At 44.1% G+C, this 15,529-nt stretch overlaps 1 protein-coding gene across 2 annotated transcripts in view; it reads right to left on the minus strand.

The window, feature by feature from the left end:
• Amotl1 (angiomotin like 1) overlaps nucleotides 1–15,529 on the minus strand; it is a 118,448-nt gene that overhangs the window by 92,539 nt on the left and 10,380 nt on the right. For both annotated transcript variants that reach the window (XM_055615489.1, XM_055615488.1), the window contains exon 2: nucleotides 9,853–9,979. In XM_055615489.1, coding sequence (XP_055471464.1) covers nucleotides 9,853–9,961 — 109 coding nt within the window. In that variant the 5' untranslated portion in view covers nucleotides 9,962–9,979. The remainder of the gene's footprint in view (nucleotides 1–9,852; nucleotides 9,980–15,529) is intronic.

The raw sequence follows: 15,529 nt of genomic DNA on the forward strand, positions 1-15,529 counted from the left end.
TTATGAAAACAAGAGAGCAAGCAAGAGATAAAGAATTTAAAGAATTGCTTGTCTAAAATAAGAATATCTGGTTAAGCCAGAAGAACAAAGCTAGGAACCTGAAGGTATATAGAATGTTGCAAAAGGTTAGTAAATGTATTATAAAAAGCCAGAGAGTTAATATGATTTGAGAAAGAACTGTATTTAAAAATATGTTGTAATTCATTAAAAAGGCTGGTGATTCTTCATTGCAAAATGTTTTGTTTTTTTTTTTTATGCTCTTTTAAAGAGAAAAAAATTCTGGCTGATAGGTTTGGTATGGCTAAAATAATTCGTACAGTTTAAAATTGTTCTGTACTGTTATGTTATGCAGTTGGTTCTAAAATTTATTTGATCACAATGTTAGGGCTTTTGGTTATGGGAGGTAACAACAGTTGTGTTCAGTCCTCTGATTAGTGCTAAGTGCAAAGCTTTTTACTGTTCAATTTTAATGCAAAGTGGTAGGATCAGCAAGATTTGTTAGCCTCTCTATAAACTGTATCTGATTAAAAGGTTTGTTTTGATTTTAGTTCAGAAAGAGCAGATTTAAAGTTATGCTAAATACTGCAGTTGATCTTTACCTAGTCTCTTTGTTTAAGTTTTTTTTAAGGTTAAGCCTAGGCTACTTAATATATAGTTCTAAAACATGCATCTTAGGAATATGCCAAAATTAGAGAGTATAGCATTTTGTTTTATAGGACACAATTTAGAGCAGATAATAAAGACAGTCAAAAAGTAACCCAGACACGCTGACCCTCAAGCTTGTCAGAGATCTGATGAAGATGGCATTTTAACATGTGTAAGCTTATTGTGACAAAGAGTCCCGAAATCCTGGCCGTAGCTCCCCAAGGTCTCCGAGAAGATTTGGGCATGACAGATGATGGTGACTCTGGATTGTGGTATGCTAACCACTGGGCAATACTGCCTCAACTGGCCCACTGCTAGGGCCTAGCAGAACCTGTGGACAAAGCTTTGGACACCTAGAGAGCCATTGTTTCACATTGCGAGAGGCAAGGTGAGGTCAATCTCTCATGTTCCTCTTTCCACAGAAGCAGTCTCTCATCTGTGCCTAACTGGGCCACCTCTGCTCATGATGCCGTGAGACCACAGGAGCCAGGGATACTGCCTAGGTGATGGACTAACTAGTCATCACTGTCATTTTGATTGGCACATGGATTGGTATATTTATTTATCGTATAATTTATCCTTCTCAAGTCTCTGATCACCTTGACAGCTATGCTAAGCTAATGGTAGCTTTGCAGCTAAAGAGCAGACAATTAGATCCACTGTTAGCTCATTGACCAGTTCATTAGCTAGCTAGAACTCCTAAGTACTAGATCTCTTGTTTAGAAAGAAAAACAGGTTTGCCTTGCTCACAGGATTCATGTTAGTTGCCTGTGTCTTAAGATACATAAATGGATAAAGAAATTCAAAGCTTATGTAGGGTCTGAGGATATAGAAGTTTAGATCATAAAAATCTAGAGTGTTATTTGTTCTGGAAAAATGTTTCAGGGTTAATAAATGCAAAAAAGATTAGAGAGTCTTAAGTAAATGATTTAAGGCATATAAATATAACTTATAAAGATACAAAAAAATAATTTAAAGCATATTAAAAATGGGAGATACTTTAGATTTCTCCCCCCTCTTTACTACTGTTGTGCTTATGTTATAAGATTTCAGAAGTTCAGAGTTTTGGTATTGATCAATAGAGTTCTGATAAGTTAATGGAGCACTGACTGCTTATTATTCAGTCACCAGGTTGAGATTTTAATTTCCTTTGGTTGTTTTCTAAACATAGATTTAAAGGTGCTTCTCGTCATGTTAAAAACATCTATTTAATGTGTATATCTGACCCAAAAGTCATAGCTTTTAGTATGATATTCTTAATATCTGCCATTTCTGGGGTAGACTTTGACACAGCAATATCTTAAACCTATTCCTTCTAGTTACTTTATAAAGAAAAATCCAAGCATCCAGGGTTTAGCACTAAAGCCAGTAATGTATTTCTGCCTAACTTTCCAGTGTGAACATGGAGATGGGGGCTAAAAGTAGATGATGAGTATATGAGAAATGGCTGAGCTCCTTTGATGGCTGATTGCCAACAGGGCCCACAGTTAAAGTGTTAGAGTTTCAGACTGTGGACACACTTAAGTTGTTTATAAAGGTTATAAAACAAACAGCTAGCTGATACTCATTCAGTGGGATATAGTTTTACCTGTTACTCTCAGAATGTTATATTAGATTTGCTGAATATGTATTTCCTTTTGTGTACCAAAAAAATTCATATGAGTTTCAGGATGTGACCTGGATCTGGCATAGCTCAAAAGGATTGCAGATGAGATTTTTCCCTGGTCCTTCCCATTTAATAGACAAATGTTAACTTCTGTCTCCAGTCTGAATTTGTCTCAGCAGATTTTCACCTGTTTGACTCTGTTCCAGGATCAGCTATGGACTGAAAGCTGAAATCTGGACTTCCTAGAAACTGACATGATTACTCCCTGCCTCTTCGGGTGGATCAACTAAACAGATGCTTGGGACTGCCCCATTGCCCAGCCTTTGACTGGCATTTCAGCCTCCCTAGCCTGATGCCAATGGTCCAATGGTCAGAACTGAAGAAGCTCCAGAAGATGGATCTTTGCCCAAATCTCACCTAGCAGGCTGAAATGCTAAGTCAAAAGGGGCTGGCTCCCTGGCATTAGCTATTATCTTGGGCATCTGCTTAGCTAAAATGGAAACTATTATTGCAGCAACTGGGATAAAAGCCTAGAGAGACACTAGAGAAAAAGGATAATAGTTCTCTTTGGCTTACTACCCCTATATCCACCCTGAAGGGACCCCTACTCATTTTGATTTTTATCGTTGGGCCTTGTATTTTAAATTGCTTGATGGCTTTCATGAAAACATGTTTGGTAGCAATACACTAATGGTATTCAGATCCCATTGTAAAAAGGTAAATCTATAGGATACAAGGGGTCATATCTGGAAGACCCAAGATTGGGTCTTCAAATGATCATGGGAAATGAGAGGCCAAAGTTTAAAAATTAGCACCTATTATTAAGGCCTGAACTAGGTGGGTGGAGAAGTCCAGTAAAGCCCTGAGGGGAAGGACCACCTTACTGCATTCTTTCCCCACCCACTAGAGATACAGTTGCTAGGAAACTGGCCCACCCCCCAGGGAGGGACACCAGGTCATTAATGGTCTGAGGACCTTCCTATAGCCAGTCAATTCAAAATGTAGCATTTTGACCAATAGATGCTTGCCAGGCAGGAATTGCCCTGCCTTAGGCATGCTGGGAGGGATCAGAATCTTTAAATCACCCAAACTAACCTGAGCATGGCGCTCAGATCTCACTGCTTCAGTGGTGGAGGGTGTGGGCCCAAGCTGCAGCTTGTAATTTACAATAAAAAGAACCCCATGTATTTACAGTGGAATCTGTTTATTCCTGGTCTTTTGGGGTTCGTGAACTGATCAGAACATGATGTCAGGCAGCTGGGTGCTTACTAAGTCTTCATTCTCCTTCACAATGGTTCACAGCACTCCAGAGTGTGTGTCCCAAGTACAGAGTGGCTATCCTTCTGTACTGGCCCTGTGGACAGCAAGAGAAAATCCCTGCTCATAGTTCAAGGGCAGCAATATTAAAAAGCTGGACATATAGGAGAAAGCAGCAAAGAGAAAGTCCTTCTGTGACTCGGGCAAGTTTTTCCTAAGAAGACATTAAACAGAAGGATGGCATCTCACAGCCATTTGTCATTTTAATGCAGGACAGATCCAACAGGCTTTTAGAAGGCAGCTTAGGACCCTCCTCACAGCTTACTATTTCTCATTTTCTGAAGCTCTAAAAATAATGTGTATTGGATGAGGCCATAACACTGGATCCAGGAAAGAGACATTCAGTCTGCACAGGTACAAACAATAAAAGTCCACTCCCCGTCTATCCTAATCTCAATCCTCGACCTGAAATACAACCCAAAAGTTATCATTTGAACACATTTGAAAGTGTATATGAACTGTGTGTGGTGGCTTTTGTTTGTAATTCATTACTAAGAAGGCTAGGATAGGAGGATCCCAAATTGAAGGCCCACCTGAGCTGCATACAGGATCAGAGGTCAGCCTGAACTACATAACAAGATCCTGTCTCAAAGAACAAAGTGTACACGAGTTCTTAGAATAAGTCTGGTGTAGTTAACTCAAAAGGCTAAGTTGTATTTCTATAGGTAAAGTAAAGAATGCTCTTTAAATTAAAGGCAACATATTTCTAAATTAAATTTTGCCTCATTCTCAAGTGTAAGCTGAGGTATGGCTATTTTCTGTTTAGAGAGCAAGCAAATATATTAAAAACTCACAGAAAAAAAAACAAGCATGCCCATTTTTCAAATGCTATGCAATTTTAAATCAAATTTAGATGTTAAAAGAATTGTGCCTCAGAGATGTAGAACATTTATTTATTCCTCACTATTGAGGTTCCACAGCTACCCTGGGCCTTCCTCCATTTCTAGACCTAAGAACAAATTACAAATGCTTTCTAGAATGGCTAGAAGTGTGCTTAGCAAAATGCCCATCACCACTGTCCCCGGGACACCAGCAGGGTCTAGGCCCTGCTGCTGCAGAAAGCCTGTCCCGACGCTCTGCTTGAAGGAAGAGCCAAAGACAGGGGGGTGTTCTGGAACTCACTCTGTAGACCAGGCTTGCCTCAAACTCACAGAGATCTGCCTGATTCTGCCTCTGCTTCCTGGAATTAAAGGCATGTGGCTTTATGAGTAGCTTTGAGTTGGAAGACTCACCGTACACAGAGGAGAGAAAGAGGTAGTATCTTAGAGAGATAGACTTTCTCCTCCGGGCCCTGGGGGGGCGGTTATCACTGCTCATTGCCATATGGGAAAATGACTTTTGTCAATTTGACAGACGCTAGTGTCGCCTGGGAAGAGAACCTCAACTGAGAAAAATCTGCCTCCATCAGATTGGCATGTAAGCATGTCTGTGAGGGCTTTTTCTTGATTAGCAATTGAGGGCTCAGCCCCCTATGGGCAGTGTCATCCTTGGGCAGGTGGCCCTGGGTTATATAAAAAGCAGGCTGAGCAAGTAGTGTAGTACATGCACAAGCCCACCAAGAGGTTTTTTGTTTTGTTTTGTTGCTGTTGTTCTTATCAAGAAAACACAGCTATAGGTGACTGACCACCTTCTGGGGTGAATTGGCCCTGTTGACTTTCCTCCTTAGCACAATCCTTTTATTCCTCCCTTTTAGCACAGTCTTGCTTCATGATCCTTGATGAAAAGGAGGAAGAAAAAAACAGTTGGCTTTCCTTCCCCTTAAATAAAAGCCAAACCTCAGACAACTGCTTTAAGTTTTGTTGTTGTGTTTGTTTGTTTTGTAAATTTGAGAAGAAATAAATGAGCTGCATAGGTGAGGCAGTAAGTTGTATATCTGGAAAAAAAATCCTTGGCAGAAACTGCAGGGATTCATTCTGGTAAACCACTAAGTAAGGTCTCTACAATACCAAGTATCTACACAAGAGATACTGCTAACAAAAGCAAGATGCCCTTGAAACATATAAGGAAAAGGGTGTGCCTGTCCCCCACCCCTCCAATCCCTTAGCCAACTATGGTATAAAAATTATGCTTTAAAATGTTCCACACTCAACACCATATCAAAGGAAATGAGATCAGGCTGAGCTACGACGCTCCTAGAAGATACATGCAGACATGAACCAGAATGAAAAATGATTCCAAAAATACACACAGAGAAAGGGCCCTGCAAAGGAAATGCTTCCTGCTGATGCTCAGCTGGACCTACAGAAATCAGACCAAGTAGCCCCAGTTGAGATTAGGGGAGAATGAACTTTCAGTAACTGCAACCTGCAACGGAGTTGTCAAGAAACACAATACGCAGGAAATGTGGTACGAATGCCAATACACAGCAGCCACGCTGGTTGCGCTCCCCACCTTAGCATCCTGGACTCAAGAGAGAACCGCTCTTTCAGAGATGCCATGGAGTCTTCCTGGGCTGCCTGGGTGCCTGCCTCTGTCTACATGAACATGGCTTCCTCAAGAGGTTACCTAGCAGTCAGTATGGTGTGCCTGGGGCAGGGATAGGTGGAGCCCCACACTATGGCTTTGCCATTCCTCTTGGTAGGACCCCAAACGTCCCGATGCCATGCCCTTCTCTGTAAAATGGAAGCGGAGAACATTAAAACAGGACATGGAGCATAATGGAACTATTTTTTCTGTCCCCATGGGGTGTGCAAGACACAGAGCACCAATAGTCACAGAGGAGTGGAAAGGCTGAAGGCTGTGACCTTTGAAACTGGCAGAGAAATAACAGACAAGACAGAGTCCTGGACTATAAAGACATGAGCCTAAATGTTAGGTCTGCTGCCGCTTGCTGTACGAGTCTAGTTTCACCAGATGCCTCTGGATTCTGTGTGCTCATCTGACACGTGGACATAAGAACAGCTACCTCACAAGAATCTAGTGAGGGTTGTTTTGTTTGAGACAAAGAAGGTCTTTCAAGGCATCCCAGACTGGCCTTGAACTCTGTTGTAAGCTACCTAGGTGGACCTTGAATTCATGATCCCCTTGTCTCCTCTCTTTCTACTGTGACCACCTCACTTCAGAAATGGATAACAAAAAAAGGCAGCGCAGTTCACACACCGCATTCAGAAGTGGCCACTTCCTTCCTCCTCCCCCAAGACTGGGCTTCTCCCTAGCCCCTTGGCACCAGAAGGGAACTCTTCCTGTTTTGATGACCGCAGGGAGACCTTAACCACAGACCTTCTGTGTTTTGCCTGCCTCAAGCTAACAGGCAAGGCTTCCCACTCTTCCTGCCTCTACCCTAAGGAGGAATGCTAGCAGGGCGTGGGGAAGTCACCTACCTCCACCCTAAATAGCTGAGTGAGCACAGCTAGAAGAGGAACTGCTTTGTGGGTTCCCTGAAAGGCCAGTTCACCTCTCACCAAATTCCAAACCATGAGGCAGTTTTGGTAGATGGTAGCCCAGGCCAGACCAAATTGTAACATAACTCAGACCGGGACAGTGGCCAAACACTGTCCTCCTCCTCATGTCTTTATATGTCAGTGACTACATATAATTTCAACTAGAAAATGAGTTCCAGGTTGTGAAAACAGGTTTGAAAACCCACTGGTCCAGGTCCTTTGAGGAAAGCGTGTAGAAAGCAAGAACCAGGAGAGGGACATTCCTTCAGAAACTGCTTTATCACCCCCACCAACACACACACACATCTGGGCTGAGAGCCTTCCAAGCTAACTTCCTGGAGTTAACCTCCCCAGTTCTCTCTCTCTCTCTCTCTCTCTCTCTCTCTCACACACACACACACACACACACACACACACACACACACCAACATCCTGGAGAAGCTCTGAGAGCAGCTGTGTGGTGGACCTGCCTGGAGGCCTGTGACTCAGGATGACTGAGCCTTACTGGCAGGGACTCAATTTTAATGAGGACTCCAAGAAGCCAGGAACAGAGCCACTGAGCTAAGAACAGAGCCCTGAGGCCTTGGCACTCCAACTTTCCCGGGAACTTCACTAGAAACGCAAATCTCACCCTGAGCTTCCAAGCTGCTAGCAGCCAGTGGAGGTGGGGTCAGAGAATGCTGTCCAAGCAGATGAGCTGGCCTTGCAATGCGTAAACGGAGGCAGATGTGAGCACCTGAGTACTTCAGTGTTTTCTGTCTCTGCTCAGAGTTCTTTTCTCTACAAAGCAATTGTGTTGCCAGCCACCCAAGACTGTCACTGAACTACCGGAATCTCAAACTCCATAGGCAGGGTGTTGGGCAGCGACTGGGGTGGCCTATGGCGCCTGGATTGACACACTATCCAGGCTCTAGGCTCAGCTCTGCCATTTATAGCTGGATGACTCCGGGCAAGTTCTCAACACTTTCAGGCCTAGTTTTTCCATTCATCAACTGAGAATTTTTTTTTTTTTCAGTAAAGATTGTTTGAGATGTCTATATCTATACAAAAAGGGCTTAGCTGGGAATCAGTATATAGCTTACTAATAATTTTTGTAGTTTATCCAGTTCAGACTTAGCTCTGCCATGGAGGGGTTAGCACCGTTACTCTCTGAACATGTTTTCTCATCCTGTTTCCAGTCTTCCCCAGGCTCTACTCACTCCCCTTAGGACGTGTGCCTTTCCTGACCCCTGCCCAGGTCCTCTGAGGATCACCCCAATACCAGTCGCCCACAAGGACTCTCAAGTTCCAGTCAGGCTGAGCCCTTGTCTGGGCTGTGTCCTCTGTCCTGGATGTCTCCATCACTGCAGACTGATTCTCTGAACGGAGACCCAGTTTCCCAACCACAAGCTTCAGAAGCTCATCACATACCTGAGAGCTGGGCTCGCCTGTGGGCAACCTCAACACAGCTCTGCTTATGGCCAGCCTTGGCCTAGGGAGTACTGATCAGTGTGGGCCTACAGAGAGCTGGGGTGGTGTGGTCACAAAAGCACGGCCACACCCATATTACCATGGTAATGGAGCCTTACCATTCTAAAATTCTAGAGTTGATTCTGTCGCCTTGTTTCAAAGGCAACGGTGAGTCCCCTGACTCCTGTTCTCCTCTCTGCCTCTCAGACCATTGGCTGAGTGGGCATTGGATGCAGACATCTGTGGGTTTTTGTAATAGGCTGCACCAGGGCTTCCTCCCTCTGAGCACATGACATTCCTTTTGGTGCAGTGATTCTCAACCTTCCTATACCCTGACCCTTTAATACAGGTTCTCATGTTGTGACCCTACCCAACCATAAAATTATTTTTGTTGCTACTTCGTAACTGTGATTTTGCTACTCTTATGAACCTTAATATAAATATCTGTGTTTTCTGATGGTCCTAAGTGGCCCCTGTGAAATGGTCATTTGACCCTCAAAGGGGTCAAACCCCACAGGTTTGAGAACCACTCTTCGAAAGGCGTTCCCTCTGGTAGTTTTGGTGGGAAAAGATATCACGCTATGATACAGAAACACTGTCCATATTCACTCCGTGTGTGTATTCGGAGATGGGGCATACCAGAGTGATACTGAATGAGTCCATGTCTATCTGGGCTCTCTCACTTGTGCCCTCGCTCTCTCAGCTTTCTGTTGTTTGGCATTTTTTCTATGTTCAGTGATGTTCTCAGATGGGCAAGTCTACAACCAGGAGGCTAGACCTCAGGGCTTTCAGATCTCGTCAGTGGCTCCAGCCATTTCAACAGAGCTTTATCAGTCTGGGGGCATGGAAGGGTGACTTAAACCCAACAGAGGACCACAGCTCTGGGTCAGCATTCCGCTTCTTACATTGGTATGCTCCACGTTAAAGAAATCTCAGCACCTGCATCGTTTAAGGCTGAGCCCTACTGATTCAATAATTGGACAGAGAGAGAGAGAGAAAGAGAAAGAAAAAGAAAAGGGAAGGAAGCTAGCCTACACTGTTAGCCCTGGCTGCTCTGTCCTCTTGTAACAAAGCTAGAGCCCAGTGCCTGACACACTGTGGGAGCTCAAAGATGTTGACTCTTATCCTACCCGGTGAGCATGAGGGCTCAGGAAATGGCAAACCACAACACTGCTGGCCCCCTTCTACCCCCTTCTAGACTCCGAAAAGCAAAGGTTCTTAATCCTAGTCTCCCAGGGCAATGATTTGTCCTTAAGGCAACACAGGTATAACAAGTATATTGAGGATCTGAGCTTAGATCTGTTGGATTTCTAAGCCCAAGTTCAGTAGTCTCCACCCAAGCTGCCCTTGAAAAGCCAACAGTTGTGGGCATGTGTGAAGCACAGACAGAATGACACAGTGAGGGGCAGGAATGAGAGAGACTAAATGAATCAGCAACATGAAAGGTGGCCATACCCCCTCTGGTGTTGGGAAAACGGTGAGCCCCAGGATGTGACGGCCAGCTTCCTTCCTCCAAAGCCCAGCTGTCACTGAGGTCCATGTTTGCACCTAGCCCCTTGTGCATGCAGCTCTCACCGGATGCCTGAAAGACATAACAGAAACAAGGCATGTGGATTACTACTGACACCCGCCTGGAGAAGAAGCCTTCTTGCTTCAAAGCAACCAGTATCCAGCCCATCCTAACATTATAGCTGCAATCTTATTGTGAAGGTATGGAGCTGGTCTGAGTGTGAGCTTGCCTAAGTCCCCGAGCCACATTCCTTTGCCTATTAGTTTAGAAATGTTCTCAAGCAACTATCATCACACCTGCAGCTTGGGCAAAGAACTTCGTTTTCACTTTCATGTACTTATTATAGACTCCTAGAATTTCGAGAAAAGAGGGCAGAATGGATGGAAGAGGGAGATAGAAGGTGAAAGAGGAGAAGAAGGAAGAAGGAATGGAGAAATAAAGATGGAGGAAGGGAGGGAGTCCTCTTTTTTTCATATATATGAAAAATAGACCAAAATTCTTCAAAGTAAAAGGTTGTGACTAGTTATCATTATGTTGTATTCTTTTTGTTTGTTTGTTTGTTTGTTTGTTTGTTTTGTAAGTTTCTGCAGTTCCTCACAGGCTTCAATAATGGGGAAGAATATTGCAAAAAAAATAGTATATTAAAGGAAAACTTCAGAACCATGAAGTACCCTGGAGACCAATTTTCCACTTCCATTTGCAAAGCCAAATAGGAAGGCTTATGTCACAAGGACTCTTGGCTTTCATGAAAAGGTCCAACCACCGCTCTAGCTGCCCCTGCGAAGGCCATCCTGGGAAAATAAACTGCATATTGGCTGATGACAGCTCATAGCCAAACTTTTGCCTATATTACAAAGCAATATTCCTAACATTGTGCATGGAGCAGGGCCTGAAATAAAAGTGGTTTTTGAATAATTGAACATGACTGAGTCACATGTCTGTGAATGTGGCAAGCGGGACCTCCACTGTGCAGAAACCCTGACTCCTAATTGGAAGTGAACAGCTGATGGTTTGCTCTACTCGGAGCAGCTGGCCCAATGCAGTCTCTAAAATTTCCAGAATGCTGTGCAGAGCTGCCTGATGGGTCTCTGCCACAGCCTGCAGGGCTGTAGGCAGCGCGGGTGAATTGCTGCTTTTTGGATGTGGTGCTCCCAGGAGTTTCACCAAGAAGAAGTCCTTGATGAAGTACCATGGGTGATAAAAATTGTGCCTCACTTACCAGGTAGCTCACCGGAAATGTGTGTTCAGTCTCAGGGTTTTAGAGGATTCTAAACAAGAGTGGCTGTTGCACAGTGACCTGGTGACAAGTGTCGTGCTTCAGAAGCCAGACCTCATCCTGGCTCTAGCACTAACTGTGAGCTAAGAACAAATTCCTTTATTAAGGCTAAAATTTTTTCCCACTCTGACCGAAAAAATTAAGGATGCTGTCAGTGAGTGGTTCAGGCTTCCAAGGTTTGCAAGCTAGAATTATTTTGCCTTTACATATGTGTTTTGAATGATAATGGCCCACATAAGCTCATATATTTGAATGCTTGGTTTCCAGTTGGTAGAACTGTTTGAGAAGGACTTAGGAGGTGGCCTTGTTGGAGGATGTGTATGACTGGGGTGGGCTTTGAGGTTTCAAAAGCTCCCACACACACACACTTCTCCCTCCTCCTCCTGGATCAGGTGTGAGTTCTCGGTTACTGCTCCAGTGCCATGCCTGCCTGCCTGCTGCCATGCTACCCACCATGATGATCATGGACTCTCTCCCTCTGGAACCAGGACTTCAATAATCTCTCTCTCTCTAATTTGACTTGGTCAGGCTATCTTGTCACAGCAACAGAGAAGCAAGACACAAAGGCAATCTCTCTCCTATGTCAGTGGACTGAGGAGGTTGCATTATTTGTTCATTGGCTAGCTAAGTGTGTCATAGGTTTCCAAATGAGCTAGGGGTTGCCTGCTATTGAGCAAGAGACATTCTCTGAACAAAACTAAAAATGTAAGTCAAGTTAGATGGCATAAGCCTGTAATTTCAGCACAGGAGAATCAAAGGTTCAAGGTTATTGTCAACTACATGGAAAATTCCAGGCCATTCTGGACTGCATGAGGTACTGCTAAAACAAAACAAAACATAAACTATAAAAAGTTTCTGGAATAAAACTAATTCTGGGTCAGGCTCACCATGGTGTTGTCTGAATTGACTAAAATAAATATACAATATTTATATCTTTATTGACCATGATATTAATGATACTAACACATCTGAAAAAGATTATATTTAAAACAGGTTAGGAATACCAAATCACTTTATTAATTCTTGTATCCCTGAGGAGGTGAAAATTCCAAGAACTTTTGTTTGACTTTTAATTAACCATCAGAGAATAGTGTTTAAAGTCAATTCCTCTTTCTTCCAGGCCCACTAATGTAGATTAATTAGATAAGCGACATGCTGTCTTCTGCCCCGGACCAGCAGGGCTTCAACGGGGTTCCTAAGGGAGGAGAGTGGAAGGAATTGGGGGGGGGGACAAGAAGCGCAAGGAAGGGAGCCAAGTCTGTTTGTCTGATCAAGGCTTCCGTTTATTAGAAATTTTTACCCAACTTATATAAGGAGAAGGCAGGAAAGGGGGAAGGTAACTAGCTGCTGCAGGAAACAGGAAGAGTGCTTTCATGTGTTAAATAGGGTGCCTTCAAGATAACTTAGGGATGTTTTCTCACGGATGCTCTAACAAATGGATGTCCTCACAGTCTCTCACCCATGAGTTAGGGTCCTAGATAACTTTCACTAAATAGCTTTAGGTCTCCACTAACTGACCTTTGCTCACTATTTGGCTTTGGCCTAGCAAACACCTTTTGTCTCCACTAGATAGTTTTGACTCACTAATTGACTTAGGCTTCAGTAGATAGCTTAGTCTTCACTAGATAGCTTTGGCTCCCGGCAGTCTTCTGGATGTGTGGGCTTAGAATTGAGCCTATGAGTTTAATTTTAGCCATCTAAACATTTTAGGTTTCTTTCTGTAGACCCCACTTACATCGCTGACACCTGAATTTCATACCTCAGCTTGGGAAAGCCAAGCATCAGATATGAAATGAAGTTGTATGACTCAAACACCATGAGGAAGGCTCTGATCCATCACATCTATTACTGGAACTGCAGCGCTATCCCTTGAGTTCCAGAAAGCCCTGGGGTTACTTACAAAACCCTGGAGCTTGGAAAAATAGTTCCCAGGCCTGTGTCCATATAAAGCCACTTCTCTGGAGTTTTCCCTAGGTATCTAACTTCTTCCCAAGCAAAATCTCCAAGACTGAGCAAAAACACAAGGAAGCCACAGGAATTTAGTGACAAAAGAAACTGTGGCAGCCATGAGGACGAGGAGAGGCGTTAGGCAGCACTGGACAGCACAGACAGTAGTGCACATAGCTAGAACATAGCTGCCCTCTGAATGATTGCTTCTACAGAGATGAACCACCTGCACACATGAGCACCGGGAGCTAGGACATACTGGGATGCTGTGCGTTCATACCTGCTGTTTAATAAGGCTTGGTTGAGTGAACTTAGGAATAATTGATAATGACAAGTCAGTGAGGATCCTAGCCAGACGTCACATCCTCATGAACTCCCAAAGGAGACATGCTCATTTTGATAATGTGGAGTGAGCCCAGCGAGCAGAAGGGATTCAGATGTGTGGGGATTTAGCTCTGTCACTCAGCTCACTGAAAACTGACTCCTCTTCTCTTGCTTGTCTGCCTCCTAAGTGAGGCATCCCCCCCCCCCCAGCTGCCCGAGTCAGAATCCTAGCTAACCTTGTTTGGCTGAACATGTTCACATCCAGCCAGTGACTGGCCTTTGGCAATTCTCTGAAGTAGACTCATCTGCCTTGGTTCTCACTGCCTTCACTGCACTCACTGCAGCGTGTCCCTGGTCCGTCTTTCCTTTGTCCCACTGTTCACACATTTGTACTCCTGCTATTCACACTTTCATTGTAGCAGATGTTTTTGAAACCTGTCTGATGATGTCACTCCCCGGCTGAATCAATTCTTTGCTCCTAGGAGAAAGTGAGGACTATTCAGTGGCGCACACGGGATCCAGCTATGGCTGGGTGTGTGCAGCTCCTGAATAAGCTTCCTCCAGGCTCTTTTGTACCTTCAGCCATTCATAAAGCTTGAGCAGGATTATCTTGGCTGCTCACCATCCTCACCTTGCTAACTACAACTTCACCATCTCATTTTTGCCCTGGTCATGGGTTCTTCCACCAGCACCTGGTCCTACCATCTGTGACACTGTTATTACAACTCTGCTAATGCATCTGAGAAGGTTGGTTCGCAGCTTACTGACTTGGAACAGAGACTGCACCTTGTTGGTATCAGTATATTTACATTTTCACAGTGGCTGTCACAGAGTAAATGACACAGATATGTTGAACAAATGAATGCACCTAGGAGGAAATGAATGGGTGGTTGTATTTGGCATGAGCCCATCTCAGTTTAGCAAGTCTCTTTGACCTGAACTCTGTCTGCAACCTCACCCACAACCTCTGTTTTGGCAATTTCTCCACCTCGGCATACCATATCTAGCTTTGCTTCTATTTGGTCCCTATCCTGTCTAGCTTAACTGGCTGAGATCTCCCATCCTGTGATCCCACTTCAACTTGCATATCTGCCCAACGGCTTGGCATGTCCGGTTCCCTGTATAGACACCAACCTCCCTACAGCATCCGAGTCTGGAGTGCTAGTCACCGGGGGCCATTTCTGCCGTTACGAACTTAACCTAGGAATACAGTTCAGAAGAACCCTGCCTGCACTTGGGTCATTTATTCTGCCGTCCCACGGTCCTATCTGTAGAGAAACTGATTAACTACCACACTTGGAGAATCAGGTAGTATATACTGTTCTTGAGGGATTTAAGTCAGTTCTAAGGAATATAGACCTGACCATCGGAAACAAGGTTACTTGCTGATAACTTGAGCTATAAGTTAAAATATACATAAATGTCTATGTACCCGTAAAATGCACGCACAAAAATTCACTTATCCATGTGACAAATATTTATATAATGCTCCTATGTCCTAGCCACCAGAATAACAACTTGGGGTCAAGGATAGATTTTTGTCCCTTCTTTCAAGGACTTTTCTGAGTTGTTGTGGAAACACATCTGGACAGATCGCTACAGAACAATGCAACAGGTGGACACGGAGGCACACACAGGGAAACACAGGATTTGCAAACAGTAGGACCTAGAATTGCGGGAATGATCTAGGGGTCCTAGTTCAAGCCTTGCCTTCTCCATGGCACCCCAGCAAAGACTGCTCAACCTGAGCTGAAATCCCACCAGAGACACTGTGTTCCCTCACTCCCCAGCTAACCCACTGCATCTTTGAACAACTGTCAAGGAATCCATATTTAGACTTTCAACAAAAGACTGAAAGCTCCTGCAGTCTGAACTGTGTTAGCACCTCCTGGACCCCGTTCTGCCCTTAAAAGGCTGTCTAAAGGTCAGGTGTGCATCCCTCCATAATAAATAGCAAGACCTCACCCAATTCTAGTATCCTCCATGCTTGCAAGCCTAGGCCTGTAAGAAGATGATGACACAGATTTATATGATCCCACACAGATGCTAAATGGCACAAGTAACTGAAGCAGGAA

The sequence above is a fragment of the Psammomys obesus genome, unplaced genomic scaffold (genome assembly GCF_907164565.1).
Source record: "Psammomys obesus unplaced genomic scaffold, mPsaObe1.curated_primary_1811, whole genome shotgun sequence".
Taxonomy (NCBI): Eukaryota; Metazoa; Chordata; class Mammalia; order Rodentia; family Muridae; genus Psammomys; species Psammomys obesus.